Consider the following 19913-nt stretch of genomic DNA (forward strand, 5'->3'; position numbering starts at 1 on the left):
TCTATACTGGAATTGAATGAGAAATAAGGGATCTTAAAAAAGTAGAATAGTCATAATAAGAGGAGAGTTGACATGAACTCTTCAATATTAAAAAATCCATTTAAGGAACTGTGCTTTGAGATTTTCCCAGAAACAAGCCAGAGCTCAATACAAAATAGATTTTTATTTTTTATTTTTTTTTAGTAGAAACAAATCCTCTAAGGAGGAGCATTTTTACTGATGTTACAAGACACACAAGAATTGTTTAAATTATTTTAATTTAATTACAACCTAAAGATCAGGTTTCTCTGAATTAATATGTTCTATATATGTATTGCTCCACTCATCAAACATCCTTAGTGTCCCATTATACTCTCAATCCATAAAGAATTTGAGTCACCCATTCTGGTATTCATACCATGTCTTAACTAAATCTCTAATTATTGATTCATAAAACATGCCCAATAACAGGAGTCAGAGTGATCCAATTTGAACATCTTTTTTCAATATATAACTACTCACAAATGAAGAATATGGTATACTGTGAATCAAATCATCTACTGATGAACACAACAGGAAATTTGCTATTCATTTCAATGGGACCACGATTTGATCTGATAGATTTGTATCTGGGCATCTGGGGTCCACTCCCAATATAAGAAGCCATGAAGCCCGGTTTCATTTCATATTTATCTTCTGATTAATGAAGGCTTTCAGAAGCATCCAAAAGGTCCTTTCACTTTACTTAACTAATGGTTAATTTTAGCATCCCTTTTACTTTATCAGAACCTCAGGATCCAGATCTACTGTACTGTAAAAGACTTCTACCAATTATCATGATCGTTTCTGAGAATTTACATATTTGATAACTGCAGAAAGCTATCAATAGGAGAGTGCAAAAGACTGAATACAATCTAGACGAAAGGTCCAAGGAAGATCCAAGGTAATAAAAGATGGCACCATTTGTTTAAGGCTTTGTTATTGCAACTGTAATCACCACTATGCAAGCAGCAAACACTCTCCTTGATGGTGAAACAGATAATCAGGCATTTACTTGCATCAGGTTGAGAACACCAGACTTTTGATCAAAATAAGATGAAACCTTTCATATTTTGCAGACTGTTATAAGTGGTAACTGCCCAGCATATTACCAACAAGGTGGGTGAATATTCAGACAGCACGAAGAACAGTTTAAAAGCATTTCTTTAACTTCAAGCACAAGATTAATTACCTGGAAACTTGTTGACTTGACCTGAGAATATGTCATTATCATGAAACGATACCCCATGCCAATAGATATCACAGGGCAAGCGCCGACCAAATGGAAACTGGAAAAAAGATATAATACAGATTTTGAAAGAGATTGGCTACATCTACAAGTTTCTTACCTTTGTAGAAGTTCAAATAAAAATATAAGCCCTTCAGAGAACAGCATTCTGGACATCAGTAAAGTCCACGCTTCATATCTAATGCCCAACTTCAATGGGAAGAGCTTATTGTAAGATATCAAAGTTGGGTCCTTTGCTAGTGTGTGAAGTAAAAGCTATTTTAAAAAAATATTCAACTTTCTTTCTCTCAATAAATACAAGAGAAAGATGTGGCTTCTTTGCCACTACTCTTTTGTAAATAATTACTGTTCAAATTTAATTTACTAAGTTAACTCTGGACACACACAAATTAATAATAATTTAAATTTGCAGTATTTAAAGTATTACTTTTTCCAAATGTTGACTGCAGCTTTTCAACCAAACTGAATCATATGCTTGAGCTCAGGCTCAAACTTAAAACTGAGTGCTCAGAACAGGATATTTAAATTTAAATACAGTAGCTTTACATTGTTTTAAAACAAGGGGAAAAAATCAAACTATACCAGCACGGTTGGCCTTAGGGGTGGGCCACCAGGGCGACCACACAGGGGCGCCATGGTCAAGGGGGCATGCTGCCAGTATAGAGTCAGAAACTGGGCAGGTGGGGGGGGGGGGGTGTGTGCAGATTTCTCCCTGCTTCCTCCCAGCATAGGAGCATGGGGTTGGTGTCTCCTGCAACATTCCTCCACGCCCCCTAGAGGGCTGTTAAGGGGGAGCAAGGAGTGTCACTTTTCCAACCTGGGCTGTGAGGTGAGCATCAGAAACTGCTGCTCTCCTGCCCTGCCCGTATGCAGGAAGCCCTGACATCCCTCCTCGCTCCCCTCCACAGCCCTCTAGGGTGCACAGAGGAGCAATGCTCAAGGGGGACAATGAGCAGCAATGTCTGCTGCTCCATGCATCCAGGTAAGTTTCCCCGCATGGGTGCAGGAGGGGGGTTCAGGAGTTAGAGGCACAGGAGGGAGGTGCAGGGGCTAGGGGTGAAGGGGGCACAGTGCAGAAATTAGGGGCGCAGGAGGGGGTGCAGGGGTTGGGGCACAGAAAAGGGTGCAGGGATTGGAGGAAAGGGAGCACAGTGCAGGGGTTAGGAGCAAAAGGGGGATGGAGATCCTGGGGATCCCATGGAGGCCAGGAACAATGGGGGGGCACCACCCCCACAGGGGCCTGGGATGCCAAAATACAAGTTCGCCCAGGGTGCCGTTTTCCCTAAGGCTGGCCCTGTTGCCAGATTTTAATAAATAACATATATTTCTAAAATACAAAGTGAAGCAGATGTACTATACTTTTCAGTATCAACCAGGTGCCAACTATAGTTTACATTTAAGGCCCTACCAAATTCATAGCTGTGAAAAACATCATGGACCGTGAAATAAGCCCCCTCCCCCATGAAATCTAGCTATTGGAGGGGAGAAGAAGGGGCAGGGCTGAGGGCACCCCATCTAGGGGCTCTAGTGTTCCCCGGGCTCCAGCTGCTAGTCCCCGGGCTGGGATGGGATTTACTCTTCCCCTGCACAGCTGTTCTCAGTGGGGGAATCAGACCCACCTCTAGGTATCTCCCCCCGCCGCAGGAAGCTCCATGGCAGCAGTTGGGCTTTGAAGGCAGCACAGAGTGAGGGTGGCAATCCTGCAGACACCCCCCCACCCCCTCACACACACAACAGCTTTGTGACCCCTTCACATCCTTCTTTGGGTTGGAACCCTGGCAGTTACACCACCAGGAAATTTCAAATGTAAACCTCTGAAAATGTGAAATTGACTAATTTTCAAATCCTAGGGCCATGAAATTGACCAAAATGGACCTAAATTTGGTAGGGCCCTATTTATACTATTTTGTTCATTTTCTTAGCAGCAAATGGACAGCTTTTTAGCTCTGTGATAGGAGGTACAGGAAGAAGGAATGAGAAATCTATATTTGTCATTTTCTTCCAGATATTAGTATTTTTTTAAAGAAAAGAAAAATAACTGAAGTTAAACAAACAAGCAAGCTTGCAAACAGACCAATCATAGGCAAAATGTTTATTTTAATTTATCAGTTGGAGCAGAGAAATTATCCCTACAGCATTAGCCACTCACACATGTGAAAGGGTAATTTTAGCATAATTACATATACCACACTGTTGCATCCTATTGTCAAAAGCTAGGTCGTTCAAAAAATTAAGCACTGCATTAAAACAGTGTAAAGCCTCTCAACTTCAACCAGTCAACCCTAGCAGGACAGGCTATATTCATGAGGTCAATTTCCCAAATACACAATATGTAACCCATAAATCAAAATATTGTTTGGTTAAAATGTATACACTAATTTTCTCTAAATCACTCCTCCAGGGCTATTCTCCTGAAAAATGGACTACACAGTCATTCCTACCTGTTCAAAATTATCATCTTTTCCTCCTGTGAATCCGTGTAGGTGCCATTAATTAAATATGTGATATAGAGAATTATTCGCAAGAAGATATTGTACTAGGAGATCAAATCACTTCGAGACAAATGTGTTATACTTCCGCTTCCAATCATAGTACTTTTAGGATCCTATCTTGTGAAAAGTTAGCATCAACGCCCACTGACATTAAACAATTGAATTATTAAAAACAAACTAACAGCATATTGAGCCCTTAACTAAACTCAATATACACTACAGCAATTTGTCTGGCTATTTATGGTTAAGTTTAACTTCCCTCCATGAAAGAAATCCTTATTAGCACTAACGTATATTAGGCAAAAGAAAGAAAATTTAAAAAAAAAGTTAAAAACTTTTCTAGTGAAAATCTGTTCCTTTATTTGCAACTTCAATTAAAAGTGCAGTTTATTTAGTAAATAACTGAAAAAATAATCAAAACACTAATTTGGCAATGCATTCCTTTCTCCAATTCCTAATTCATAGGAGTAACATGCACAACATAACAGAGCTAGAAAGCTCTGGTCTCATTTCATTATTATTCAGGCTGCAAAGAGAAAAAAAATGTGTTTTTATGTGTGAGAAAATTAATTCTGTTAGGCTCTGAAAGACAATCAGTGGCCTTAACCCTTCTCTCCACAGGTATATTCAGAATAAAAATTCTGTGCTGGTTCTCAGACTGCCCTTCCCACTAAAAACTTGAACAATTTATTTATTTATTAAATGAAATTGAAATGAAGTGAATGAAATTTGCATTTATATAGCACCTTTCATCTACAGAGGATATCAAAGCATTTTACAAACACTGCACAGAAACCATTTCACAATGGATGAAGTATAAGCACCTCAGGGCTGGAACATGGCTGCAGTTTGCACCAGAACATTACTCAGAGTGGGACTTCCCCACTGTGAGCAAATCAAGTGAGTATTTATGCAAATCAAATTCTGGATTTACCCAAAAATAGGACTAATACCCTGACTCTTCTGAAATGCCACTGGTTCTTCAGTGTCTAAACCATGATTTAAACTTCAGAATATAGTTTATAAACAAACAGGTCAGCACCTTGGGCCCACGGCTGGTGCAAGGATATTTTGCACCCTAGGCAAAACTTCCACCTTGCGCCCCCACCCTCCTCCTCCCCTCCCCCTGGAGCATCGCTTATTATAAACTTTCAAAAATGAATACTGCATAATGTGGAGTTTGGAAGCGGCACCTGCGCCAGCCCTTTCCCCTCCGTCGCGCTGCAGGGTTTAGTTTCACTTTCCCTCACCCCAGGAGGCGGCTGCGCCCAGCCCCAGGCACAGCACATTGGAGGGCGAAGCTCACCTGAGCTCAGGACTGCGTCCTGCCTCCCCCAACGGCTCCATCCCTCAGCTGCACTGGTTGCCACGCCTGGCTGGCTGTCTCCTCCTTTCTCTGCCGCAGGCTCCCACTGACCGTCCTGCGCGGAGCCCCTTGCTGCGGGGGCGGATTTGTTATGGAGGTCTCGCTCCCCGCCCTCCCCCACTCAGCTGACTTCCGTGACACTGGACACCGCTTTATGGTGCCCCCAAATCTTGGCACCCTAGGCGACCGCCTAGTTTGCCTAGTGGTTACACCGGCCCCGCTTGGGCCTACTCTGGCAGCTAAACCCATCTTAAATCATCCCTTTGAGGAGTATCTCTTTGTTGGGGAATACATACGTAGAACAGACCTGTTTTAATGGTTCTTCTTCCATGCCCACCTGATGCAGATGGAAAAGGGGACATTATTAAGGCATCCCTCGTACCCTGATAATACCGACACCTATGGTTAGCTGGTATAAGCAGCCTCAGGACTCTAATTTATGCCTGGCACTGGGCAAATTCACAACAGCCATAGGATTTGGGAACCATAAAAGTGGCTAAAGTCACCTTTCTCCCCTTCTTCGCAGTCTTGTGCTGAGATGACAAGAGAATCTGGTCCCTGAAGCTTTCAGTACAAAACAACTTGGGGCTGTGCCTGTAAACAATTAATCTTAACTCTTCAAGCCATTTATTTAATGCCCTCCAAGTCTGAACAAAAAAGATCTTTGAACAAAACCAGGAGAGAGAGCATAAAAATGAACAGATTTGTTTTCAAAACTCTGACCCAATTAATAATCAATCATAGTCAAACAGCTCTGACCAGGCTTTTCCAGCTCTTGATAGGAAGCCAATAATTTAAACTGTGTCCCACAGGTCACATCAGTCTGTTCCATCATGTTATGGACAAGCTAAGTGACTCTTGGCTTCTTGTCAGCTTTTGCTACCATAGAATTTCAAACTGTTTCTCTGTTGCTGTGCCTCTACTGAATATATAGGCAAATGGAACATTTAATGCTAGGACATTTGAGGTCTCAGCCATATGTTTCTTCCATTTTCCTGTTTGTGTCTAGCTGAAGGATTAATTTACTGAGACACAAATAAATTCAAGGCGCAAGCTTAATTTATGCCCATTATTTTATTCAGCATATCATGTCCATTTCAAGAATCTGACACACTCAGTGAGATAGTCTGCTCTAGAAGCATTAATAATTGCTTCAGTGGTATGCATATTACAATTCTGCAATGCATGTTGTGAGCTCCACCCCTGTGCATCAGCCAAGACACAGCTCTTGCTGTTGTAATTTTATTCAAAATTCCCACACCTGAAAGTTATATTGTTTTCCTATTTGTTGCTTTTGATAGCAGAATTTGAACCTGTCAATTACCCTCCTCAGAATCTTTCCCATCTTCTTGATATATCAGTGTTAGCATATATAATTCATTCTCCACTCAGCTTTAATGTTATTGTTCTCTATGGTATATTTAAACAATTTGGCTTCATTTATTCAACCAACTTTGACCAAGCTGATTACCATTTTCAGCTGTGATTGACAGATGGGGGCCCCCTGATTACTAGCTAACAAGGCAATCACATTATCTCTCTCAGATCATATTGGCATGGCCCATCACTGCAAGTTAAAGCAAAGCACTTCACCCTTGGCTTTGAGTCATCTTCCTATCTACAGAATTTCAAACAATTCCTCTGCCCTTTTTTATTACTTCATGTACCTGAATATGACATACAATGTAATTTGCAGTGTTGGTCCCAGGATATTAGAGAGGCAAGGTGGGTGAGATAATATATTTTATTGAACCAACTTCTGCTGCTGAAAGAGACAAACTTTCAAGCTTATACAGAGCTTACCTCACCTACCTTGTCTCTATACAATGTAATGATCTTCTGGAAATCACTGAAGAGTAAAAGTTATTCCCAAACAAAATGTTTATGTAAAAAAACCAAAACGTTATAACTTTAAGGTTGATAGTGTTTCGGTGAAGTCCAGCTAACCTTCCTCTGCTATACCCCACTGAAACAAGGTAGCATCCTGAGCACTGAGGTTGCTACAGTACTGGAAGCCTGGAGATTTAATTAAAGTCAATTAACCCATTTCTGTACTGACACTTGCATGGCAGTTATTGGGCTAATGAGGCAATTGGCTCAGTACTGTAATTGGGAGGATGTATATTTGGGAGGAAAAAGAAGTAAAAGGGACTTAAGAGAAAGCTGTGTGGCAATCACCTCCTGCTGTATACCTGTGGTTCTTTATGTTTTAAAACTGAAGATTAAATGCACACATGGTGAAAGAGAACAGCTTGCACAGATTTGTAACTAGGAGACAGAAGAAGAGGCTAGGCAGCAGTACTCACAAAGCAGGAGAAGGGATGCCTTGTGACAGTCACCCAAAAAGTTATACTTTCTTTATAAAAAGTCTACACATCTTTGAGGGAAAAAATTGAATGACAAAAAATTAACAGTTAAAGGACCCAGTCAGTTCCATACTGCCATACAATCATTCACTATAATACCCCCAACCAATTTCCAACACTCACCCAAATTAAAGACTATCACCATATTTGGTCTGTAATGGAAATATGCTGTTGAATGCATACTCATTACTGTTATATGTTGTTTATTAAATGTATAGTTAAGACTTTGAAAGGAATATAGTCCCAGGGGACACTATAGCTGAATTCGATAATTCTCATCATGTAGTATGTTGGAGTAGAGGACTACATTTCATTAATAGAATTGGAACATCAATTTGGTGTTATGAAATGCAATTGATTATATGGTGATGTATTTGGAGAGCAGTTAGGATTAGAGTTTGAAAACAGGCTTATAATGAAAAGCTTGCTTCAACCTTAACTATGGAGCAGCAGCACAGGAACGGACTACTTCCTTATATACACATTTGAAGAACACCAAAATGAGATGAAAAGCAGTGACTATATTGACATTCAGCATGACAAGTCAAGTTATCCCTGCTACAAAACAATTCTTTCTAAAATAAGAACAAAAAGTCAGTGCAGCTTTCCAACATGTAACAGCAAGAGAACACACAAAGGGACAAACTGATCCCTAATGCAAAGGCCTCCATGGGGTTACACAAGAGGTGAATGCTGCATCCTGTGTTATAGCTTCACTATCCCTGCCCCTTTATATATAATCATACATATCACAAATGATGACTAGGTTGATGTTGCTGTTAGATCATAGATCTATAATCTATAATCTAACAGCAACATCAACCTAGTCATCATTTGTGATATGTATGATATATATAAGGGGCAGGGATAGTGAAGCTATAACATAGAATGCAGGAGTTTCAGAAAGTGTCTTTTTTATTTTTTTAGACAATAAAAACAAAGTTACGTTTATTTTGACTATAACCCCCAAGGACATGATACACTAGTTCTAGATGTTCTCACATTAGTCACTGTTCTGTATTCTTGTCAGTTATACCATTACAGTCCTTGTTAGATCCAAATGCACTTTATGGTATAGGAGCGCTTCCCAACATTCACATCTGTCTGCAACTGGCCCTCAAAATTCTAGAGAAGCAGGTATGTCTACACACACACAATTTGCACTGGTTTATACCAGAGGTGTGATGTTGCACCAATTTAGCTACCATTGCAACCTTGTATGCAGATGCTCTTAACATACCTTAAGCAACAAAGGCAAGCTACATTCACACACAAAGTTACAATGGGTTAGCTAAATTGGTGCAACATTATCGGTGCCTCAGAAAAAGTTAAGTTATTACAAGATAATCTGAAAGGTAATTTACTGCTCAGACTGTGTTCCTCCTACAAGAGCTGACAAAGAAGCCTATAACAGAAATGGGAATGTAAGAAAATTATGTTCTTTGAGCCACAAGGGAGAATACCATCTAAAACATGTGAAATACAACTTTAGCTTTGGTAGATATAAGGAAGGAGTTATTTGGCTTTAGAACATATTTGCTTTAGAATATATTCATTTGTTCTTCTAATACATACACTTATTGAGATCTTAAACTCGGTTTTATCTTCCCTTTAAGAAAAGCATTTCAACTCACCTTTAAATCTACATCAAACATATAACAGAAAATATATTTGGAGAAGATTGAGAATGATTGACAGAGATGTCTGTAAAAGAAATCCTTATAATTTCACCCAGAGGAGATAATGATCTTCCTTGAAATATCCTTGCAGAAGTGGAAAATTAATTTCTAAAATTCCAAATGAAAAAAATCTCTTAAAGATGTGAATTTAGGGGTCGTTATGGGCATACTGTCAATGTTTTTTCTAATTCTCACTGTTTTAAAAGCACCCCTTATTGTTTAGGCTTCTATTCCTTCTCTCATGCTAAATCCAGGATAATGTGGGTTTCCTAAAAAAATTCATAGAAAACTTCATAGCATTAGGCTGACGCAGTTTAGCTGTTTGTATAATGGTGCAGCAATATTGCTGAAATAAAGCCATTCTGAAATACCACTGTAACTATGGCAACCAGTGTTCAGCATGTAAGAATACAACTAGAAACAGCACATGTTGCATTGTAATATTGCTCACTATTAGGAATGGAAATTATCAGTAAGTGGATACCTACTTTATGAGAGCAGAGTCTAGCAGTGCCTCCTGCTAGCCATTTAAGCAAACACAACTCAGCTTGAATCAAATATTATAAATAGGAGCAAAATAAAAGGATGGAATAGGCTAGTTTAAAAATTATATATATAAGGTGAGGGTAAAAGGTAGGGACAGGGGAGAAGGGGACATATGAAGTTAAAACCTAAAACCTGGCAAACATAAAAGGTGTTTAATCTGGAGCAGGAGAAGGGGGAAACCTCCAGATCATTAGTTTGTAATATATAATTTTCACTCGTATTGCCCAGAAGTTTTAAAAAGTTGCGTTATTTTTTTGTTTGGGTTTTTTTTAACATGGGTTTTTTTTTATGGTGGTGTGGGTGGCTGGAGGGCTCCCACAAGAAACAGTTTGTGGTCCCTCTGCTGGGTCTGTAATAGAAGTTAAACACTATTCACAGAGCTGTACTCGCATCAGTGATACAAGTGTACAAAGAAGCTGGCGGTACTATTGTCAATGTCTAACACAGATAGTGTAGCCTTGCTTAAAAGTAATTTGTTTCTTGGATCATTAGATTTTAGTGTTGCTCATTTTTATTCTCTGTTCCATATTTCTTGTCTTTTCTAACCCATATACATGTATCAGCTAAACAATAGATTTCACTTTCTTCACTCTCCTCCATTGTACCAAAACAGAATATTCAGCTCTTATTAGTATAAAATCTTAATTTACATTTTTCTTGTCCCTTCTTTATATAATTATTTCATAAGAGGACTTTGAAGGTGAAAATATATGTTCAGCATTTAGTATTCAATATACAACAATTCTAATGAAATAAAATCATTCCAGAATTCCATTGTAACAATGGTAGCATCCATTTAATGTACTTTGACTGAAATACTACTATAATTGGAGGAAAATGTGTCCCTGGAGTATGCATTTACAGTACAGAACTCCCTTCCCAACATCCTTATGGAGAAACTAGTCCTTTGTGTCCTATACTCAGTCAGGATACAAATGGTCAGCCAGTTCAAAGTGATTAAATACCTCCAAGTGCTTTGTAATGGAATTTAAAATGGGAATTTTTTTGTAAACAGTACTACCATTTCATTTTCCTTGTGTGTGTCTATTTTCCTGGCCTTAGAGACAGCGTGTGATGAACTCCCACTAATGTTAAAGTGAGCTTCAAAGCCACATGAGAGCATTAAAAAAGGGGGAGGGGGGGGAGAGAGAGAGAGAGAGAGAGAGTCTCTCCCAAACTAGCCAAAAGCAGCATCTGTTTGGGATTTATCAAATAGCCACAACTGGCCCTACCATAAAATGAAGCCTTTAAAACATGCAGGAATTATCATGGTATTTTTAGTTTGAAATTTCTTAATCATGAAGAACAGCACTATTTAAAGTTGTCTGAACTTTGAAAAGAAAAACAAATTGTCATATAAGAGAAAGATGGAAAATGAGTGACTAATTTACAACAAATAGTCTTTCTGAATACAGAAGTCACAATATCTACACAACATATTGGATACATGTGTTTCTCTGGTGGCTGCCCACTACCTAATCAGCATCTGAAAGTGCACAGCTGTACAGCAAACAAATACACAAAACTGAATCAAAGACATCAGTCTAGAATTCCGTAGATTAAATTACATACAGCAAAGGAAGACAAAGCATTCAGCAAACAGCAATTCTTTCTGAATTACGTAAATGTTGCTGAAAATAAAAACAGCTTCAAAAAAATTGAGCAGAAGCAGAATACATCTAACAGGACCCCTCAACATGCGTTAAATCATTTTATTTTATACATAGTAATATATATTAATAAATTATGCACACTTTCTGTAAGGTCCTGGCCTCTAAAACAGTGGTCCCCAACCTTTTCGTCTGGCAGGTGCCAGATGAAGGACCGTGGCAGCGGTCGAGCATCCGCCGAAATGACATCGCTTGTTGGTGGAGCCCTGCTCTAAAACTTCCACCACTCTCTAGTCTTAATATTGTACTAAAATCAGTGGCTCTTAAAGAAAATAATACGATCTCATTTGTGGAAGTCTCTAGCTTTAGGTTTTCTCAATGTTTATTAGACTGGGCACTCCCTTGGACTTGGCTCCTGAAGGCTAGCGGTGTTATGGAGTTTCATACTAAGGCTATGTCTACCTAGAAACCTTCCAGAGGCAGTTAGAAGCGGTAAAATGCTGTGGGAACCTTTATGGGCAGCCTCAAGCAATTAAAAAAAATGCCAAAATCATACAGATACCAAATGACACAACTTATAATGTGCAAAAAGACAAAAAAGGAACAGAAGAACTGTCATCTGGAGCAGCCCAATGGCTCCTCCTATTGGCATTCAAACTTTTTTTTTTTAATCAATTCATCTTTAACCCACTTGCTAAATACTCCCTTGTAAACACTGATGACAACACAAACATCAGATGTCAAAACAGGCCAAGAAACATTTTGCTACATTTCTCTGTATTGTTTTTAGATGTTAGTAACAGCATATTTAAAGGAAGTGAAAATATCTCCTAAAGAAGTGAATCCGCTGGAAAAAGAACGGGAAGAAAATGTGGTTTGTTTGGGACTGGATGGGAGGGTTCTTTTTTAAACAGATTCAGAAATAAAATGTCTCCCGGAAAATCAAACTTTTTTCCTTTTCAATATTAATCTGTCATTGTAAAGGTAACAATCCTGCATAACACATTTATTTATATATGGAAGTATAAATTAACAGAGCTTCAATAAGTGAAGAGTCCATTTTTCTACAAGTGTTTTATTAATGTAAAATGCTGTGCTTCAGTTTTTATATGACATTCGTTGTTTCCAGTTATAAATACAGAGTATTGCTTTTAGATTCCTATTCTCATTAGAAGCCTTTAATATTACTACATGAATGACAAATTAATATTGATATTTCAGAAAGATATTGTGCTTGATTCTCCGTGGTCCTGTACTCTGTAGTTATTTATACCAGTGTAAAGTGGATATAAATTGCTACCCACTTTGCCCTGGTGTAAATGGTGCAGGGTAACAGACAACTGGGCCTATTGTTTACCACTAAAGTTTCAGACAACACTAAAACTGTCCATTAAGTTAGGTTAGACATCTCAGCTATTTTCAATCTAAAATCATTATATTGAAATAGCTCCTTTGATCCCAAAGGATTCTAAAGCACTTTAAAAGCGATCTATAGAAATCATTTTACTCACTACTGAGCTGTAGCCACCTCTAGGCTGAAACATGGTAATTGGCACACACAAGAAAACAGTACAGAACAGGTTAGGACCAGAAGTAAAGAATGCTGCAACCAACAGCAACTGCAGGAGCCAGAATAAAGTACTCGAAGTGCAATTTAAAGAGGATTCTTGGAGGTCTGAAGGCTATATGCCTGCTCCTTCTGATTCCCACCACCACCTTCGCCTTCCCCCTCTGGAGAGTATGCAAAGGTAATCAAGTGAAGTGGACATGGACCTCACCAAGTGTCCTAAACTCTCAGTCCCTCCCTCCAAGAGGTTCTTCCATGACACAGTATAACAGTCCCAACATGACCAAGATACTACAGGACATGAAGGAGAAAGACTTCTGATGCCTAAGGGGTTAATAAAAAAAGAAAAAGGCTTTGGGAGCAACCAGGAAAGCTATATAAACAGCCAGTTTGAAATCAATACAGAAAACTCTGAAAGAACTGCAATGGTTTAGGTAAGTGATTACTGAAAAAGCATAATATATGCTGTTCAATACAGGTAAATCTAATTTTACAAAGTTCTCAGAGATATCCAAATCCTTCATAAAAACTGAATACTTTGGTGTCTTTGTCAGGGCCACCACCTAGGAGCCAGAAGGCAGCTGTCCTGGGCTTGGGGACACCCATAAAATGAACTGTTCAACAGCAAGTCAGTCTTGATTAACGCAACAAGAGGCATGTCTGACTGATGCCTGAAACAGCCATAGAGAAAGGATACAGGAGCCACTGCAGGGAAGATGTTGAGAGAATAGCTCACAGACAGAATATGAGGAGCTTGGACTTGCTAAGGATTTTGGAAGACTTAAAGATCAGAAGAATATTCAGGGTAGCAAAAAAAACAGAACACAGAGAGGGAGGTTGCAAGAAAACAGGAGAGCAGTGGTCAAAGAAAGGTGAGGGTGAAAGAAATCAAGGAGGGATAAGGGACAGAACCCCTTATGTGCTGGGGCTACAAGGGGTCAGGTCAGAAAGGAGCTCTAATCCCATCTTGCCCCAGGCACTATGAATCCTTCTAAAACCCATACAAGTCAGTGAATCAGCACTGGCATCCCTATTTAATAATAAGCTGGTTTCGATCCAAGTTACTGCAGTTTTCTTTGCTCAGATTTGTTTGCTTATCCTCATGTTTATTTTATCATCACTCCTGCCTTTATACAGATAGTGCTAGCGCTTCGCTAAATGGACAGATACCTCACTAGTTTCACTATAGCCTCTGTGAGCACTTCTATATGCTTGGCTGAAATGCTCTTGGGTAACTCTTACAGCAACACTCACTGAACAACATATCCTTGAATCAAAACTCTTTGGAGGACAATTTTTCCTCTCTCCATCAGTGACAGTCTACTACTGTCAAAAAGGCTCTGCTGCTTCAGGCATTTGTCCTCTATATCACTTAATGTGGCAGACCTAAAAATTGCTTATAAATGAAGAAAAAGCTGCCAAGAATTGAGTGTAAGCAGAGAGTGTCATACTGCACAAGGTATATATGGGTCACAGTGAATGGTATTTGCCACTAATTAGCAAAAATGGCAAATCTTGTGGACGGCAAAAGAATATTACACCGCTACCTCGATATAACACCACCCGATATAACACGAATTCGGATATAATGTGGTAAAGCAGTGCTCCGAGGGGGCGGGGCTACGCACTCGGGTGGATCAAAGCAAGTTCAATATAACACGATTTCACCTATAACACGATAAGATTTTTTGGCTCCCAAGGACAGCGTAATATCAAGGTAGAGGTGTACTAATGCAAAGTGTTGCAAAAATAAGGTTTCCTATCTTGTAGCTGTAAACACTTTTGTCTCGTTAACATGCACTTGCTATTACACCAGAGACATTCGATCACTGGTTTGTATTACACTCCATTTCTCTTTAAGGAGAAATGTCACCATCAAGGTGGACCAAGAACAGAGCACTAGAAAGCTTCCTCATGGCCGATTACACAAGAGATCAGAAACACATACGCTACACCCATTTCTTACAGAAACTGACAGTTCATGCTTAAGGTAAAACCTAACACTGCTATTAACTGCTGTCACTTAATTCTCTATACTTTGTAGAGTGCCATTAAATATAGTGCAATCAATACTAAAGTTAGTGAACTAATATTAGTGTTAGTATAGTAAAAGTAACACAGGTTACGAACGAATTTCACTACACTATGGACCAGTTTTTAAACTGCTCAGCAACTGCCTGTAAAAGAACAAGTCCTCAAAGACATTCAGTGAACATCACTACATATTTAGAGGATAGAATCTGACCCTTAATGAGGTAACAGTTAGACCTAATCTACATATGCTATTTAAAAGCCCATCCCCCTCCCAAAAAAACTGGTTTGCTACTCCAGTTGTTATGGCAGCTGCTTGCCAGTTGCTCTGTAGTTCGGCAGTTTCTTGTCATAAAGCTCATTTTCAGCTTCCCCAAAACCAAATCAACTTCCCTGCAATTTCACAGGCAGCATCTTGTTGTTAGATTGTGGGGAGGATAGAATTTGGTGGAAATCAAGACATGAATTTTACAAGCTTCTCTCTTTTTTCAGCATTTTCCTGAAGTTTCCTTGCCATCCCATATCTGACAAGTAAAGACACTTTACTTATACAAGTGCATTTTCATCATTTTAAATCTCCACTAGGTGTTGGGAAAGGCAATTTGCATGTTCCCTCTTCAAGCAGGCAAGGGAATCTGACCTATTCTGTCTATTCAGTGACAGTGTAGAATAACAATAGTATGGTATGAGTGACCAGAGTGCAGCCTGAGTATAATATGGTCCCTATGAGCCTGCACTGCACATAAGATTCAGCCGCTGCTCAAAGGGAAAAAGGTGCCTTAATCTGGGACCAACGAAGAAGCAAAAGGCTTAAAAAAATAACCCCCTGATCAGATGCCACAGCAAGATGAAACTGCCTCCTATTTTGACTAATTATCCTGCTCAGACTCCCTGTTTACCTTCACCAGACCTGAAGAGCTCTGTGAAGCTCAAAAGCTTATCCATTCCACCTACAAGAGATGGTGCAATAAAAGATATTACCTCACCTACCTTGTCTCTCTCTTTATGGTATATCATGTCATTTAAACTACCTGATAACCAGGGATCCTAGTTTTCCATGATTTAAAAAAAAAATTCATCAATAAAAAACATAAAAATCCAAATGCTGAACTTTAGTTTCCCTACCCACAATATATATAGGCATCCACTGAACACATTTTATTGATGCATTTACAATTTTTAAACTGACAGCCTAAGCCCCGCCCATTCTCTGAATTTTTGATTATCTGATCTGGCCCCCGTCCCAATTAGATCAGATAATTGGGGTTCCACAGTAGATGTTTTTATTTGTTCACAAAATGTAAAAACAAAAGATTCTCTGTAAAAACACAAATTCTGCATTTTTCCACATCCTTCTGTGACAAATGGATTTCCAGGATCCCTGCCAATAACTGAATATTAAAATTTCTGGTATTCAGATAAATGAAAAACTAGAAGGGCTTGTTTTAAAATGGCAAACTTAGCATGTATGACCTGGATGGGTGTGTTAATCAAAAATCTATTCCAATCCAGTCTTTAATTTGGGGATTACGCACACTATAGTTGGCATTCTAAGGCTATGGCTCCACTACACTGCGTCGCTAAGAGACAGCTTTCCCATGAACTTAATTACTCCAGCCCCTGCAAGCGGCAGTAATATGTTCGTGGGAGAAGCTCTCCCACCTGCATAGCGCTATTCACACCAGTGCTTAGGTTGGTGTAACCTGTGTCACTCAGGAAGTGGCTTATTCACACCCCTGAGTGACATAACTTATACTGACATAGCCTAAACTGTCACCACTATTCCTTATTCAACCCCCTCTTCTACCTGAAATTTTGTGTTTGCCACACATTAAAATCTGTTCACATATTTTGGACGTACACTTCATTTCTTATCATGTTTCTATCAATTTAAGGGAGGACCAATCCTTTTATTGTGATAAAGTTCCTACTACAGAAACTTAAGATCATAAACACCTCCAGCTAATCTACTAAATATTTAACATCCCTTGTCTTTCTATCTGAGCTTTAGGCTCACAAATTTCAGTCAGTCACGCAGAAGTAACAGAATCTGAGAAAGAAAGCAAAATTTTATAAGTATATCATTCAAAACAGGCACAAATCTTCTCTGATGAACTAGAGAAAAGACACTTGAAAAGAGACTTTACTATAGTGGGTTGCAAACCCATACAAATTTATTATAAGGACTTGTTTGGGCAGAATGAATTATGACTGACTGTAAGTGGTATAGCCAAATGCCTTAAGAGTCACTATTTTGGCTGAAAAGCCATTATTAAGAAGAATGGAAAAGAGGTCAGAGAGAGAAGCAAGGCAGACTAAATGAAAAATATTGACTGAATTAATGGGTGGAGGAGAAAGGATATTTGTTTATTGTCTCCATCAATAAAGATTAAGCAAAGTCAAAGTGATTGCTACTGTGGGATAAAGAGCTGGAAGGAGAATGCTCATAATACAATGTACATGTTCAAGAGGAAAACAATAGGGTGTGCATAGTTCCGTTTCTGGGACAAAACACATAATACTGAGCAATCTGGGGAATCAGATGCTCAAAACAGGTCAAACATAAGGGACATAAATTTAGTCCTGTGGATTACATTTATACTCAGCCAAGTTTATCAGTTAATTTTAGTATTTATCAGACTTTCAGAAGCTCTCATTACAGTAACATGTGGATGAGTCTTGTATAAACTTTAACTCTACGGCAGACAAATTAAATGGTAGAACACCGCTGTTCTGCACTTTACCTACAAAAAGACTGGAGAGAAGCTGCAGGTGGACACTCAACAGGTGCACCTATGTATCAGTGTAACAAGGAGCAAATCTATCAGGTAATAATTTCACACCATTGATTTTTGTTCCTATTTTGTAGTGTGCACATAAGATGATGATTTGGGCTTTTATGCAAGGGAAGACTGATTTTCTGCAACAAGATTTAAAAAATAAAAGGCTGAAATACAATAGATTCTGTTTCCATAATGTTTTAAGTATATACATATCAAATAATAGGAAACAGGAGCAGGGATGTATTTAAAAATACTGTATGAAATTCATCTTGGTTTACAAACTCTGTTGTCCAGTGCCATGAGTCAAACCTAATAATGATAATAAGTGGTTTCCAGCACCCACTGACTAGACCTTCTTTTTTTTTTTTTACCCAATCAACTTCACATGCTGGATCAGTTAATCAGTGTTTGTAATCTATCACTGTACGTATAATATATGGGCTGAAATCCTGGCTTTAAGAGTGCTACAATTTCACCTACAGACCCGATCACTGCAGTGTCAGAAAGTCCATGTGGTTTAACATGAACTCTACAGGATTCTGTTTATACTTTAAGATAAGTACATTATTTCATCACCTACTTCCTATTGCAAAAATCAGATTTTGAATCTGCAAATACTGAAAAGTTTTTCTAGTGTTATCACACATACTAGTTAGAATACAACTACCACAATGATTATATTGCAGTGTTACTAAATATAAAAGCAGTCACTGAAATTGTTGGCTGTCGTAACAAATCTATGCAATGCAATGTTACCTTAAAGAAATATACAGAATAAGAGTTAATGAAGAAATACTTCTCAGTTTTCAATTTATAAGTAACTCACACAAGAAACTGAGGAAAAGTAAAGTTATCAGAAGTGTTCAGTCCTATTCTACCTAATAGACCACCCTGCAATGTCATTACTTGATAATTAATGCTACCTAAAACTGTCTAACAATACAATACATGGAGCACAAGACAAAAGTTAGACTGAAGAAAACAACTGATTCTAATGTTATATGCACATATTATTAGAGTAAGTAATATCCAAGTTTTTCATGTCAGGGAATGTGTCGGTCTTTGTGTTGTAGGGCACCTACAACATTCTGAATATTATAAAGGAACAGGAGAGTCAGATCTACTCTGCACCAATCCTCCAGAAAATAGTTTTTTGGGGTTACAAATGTCCAGTTCTGTTAGGAGTAATATGGACCGGACCGCATCCCTCGGATCTATACAGGGAGGGCCTCCTCCATGCAAAGTTCTCTCCTTCCCACATGGAAGAGGGGGAAGCTACCTCCATGGAGCTATGGGATCATCTGTGGGATGAAGGGCAGGAGGGGATCAGGGAGAAGCTGGCATGTCAAAGGCAGCAATGAAATGGGGAAGATGTGCCAAGTAACATTCCTCCCCCCCTCAAACTCTGTAGGGCTCCAGGTGAAAAGAGAATGCATTCCCAGGCCTTATTACATCTCTGTGCCCCCAACCCCATTATAGAGATCCTTGGGGAAGTGGCCGGCTATAAGAGACCTATCAGCTCCATTCCATGGAGCCATGCAACCAGTGCAGGTGAGAAGTCTTTAGAGTCTGAGACCTGATTAACATTTTGCAATTGGGGAATATTTCTGAACTATTTCAGTGTTTATCATGTGAAGTTTTAAATATTATCTTTATTCACTCCCCCATACAACCCTTTCAAGGAAGTTCCTACCCTCTCCAGGTTTAGTCATTTTAAAAAGCCAATGACAGGTATTTTGTTAAACTGTTTAACATTGTCATTTTTCTATTAATACAAAATGTTCTTTATCGTGACTTCAAGCTCACCTATATCTGAATTTACTTTTACAACATAACAGAGAATCTGCCATATCAGATGAGATCTCTGGTCCATCAAGGCCTCATTTTCTATAGATGGCAGTGACCTATATTTAACATTTCTTTGGGGAGGGAAACAAAATGCAGCTTTTTTTTTTTTTGAAACTTATTCAAGTGGTAAGTTTCCTTCTTGCCCCTTACAATGGTCAATTTAACCCAGGAAGCATGAAATCCAATTACCCTATTTTAGCATGCATAATTACAGAAGGTATTAATAAATCACAAAGTTACCAAGTCCTTTTAAAATCCAGCCACGTGATCTGACAGCTAATTGTACAATACAAGAAACGTCAAAACAGCAGCCAGAAGACTCCTTCAAACGGATGGCAACCTTTGCTACTGAGCCCGT

General features: G+C 38.8%; 1 protein-coding gene across 6 annotated transcripts in view; it reads right to left on the minus strand.

Moving 5' to 3' along the window:
* TTLL11 (tubulin tyrosine ligase like 11) overlaps positions 1-19913 on the minus strand; it is a 123692-nt gene that overhangs the window by 102831 nt on the left and 948 nt on the right. For all 6 annotated transcript variants that reach the window (XM_039506095.1, XM_039506096.1, XM_039506098.1 and 3 more), the window contains exon 2: positions 1211-1307. In XM_039506095.1, the coding sequence (XP_039362029.1) occupies positions 1211-1307 (97 nt within the window). The remainder of the gene's footprint in view (positions 1-1210; positions 1308-19913) is intronic.

This window comes from Mauremys reevesii, linkage group 19, assembly GCF_016161935.1.
Source record: "Mauremys reevesii isolate NIE-2019 linkage group 19, ASM1616193v1, whole genome shotgun sequence".
NCBI classification, from domain to species: domain Eukaryota; kingdom Metazoa; phylum Chordata; order Testudines; family Geoemydidae; genus Mauremys; species Mauremys reevesii.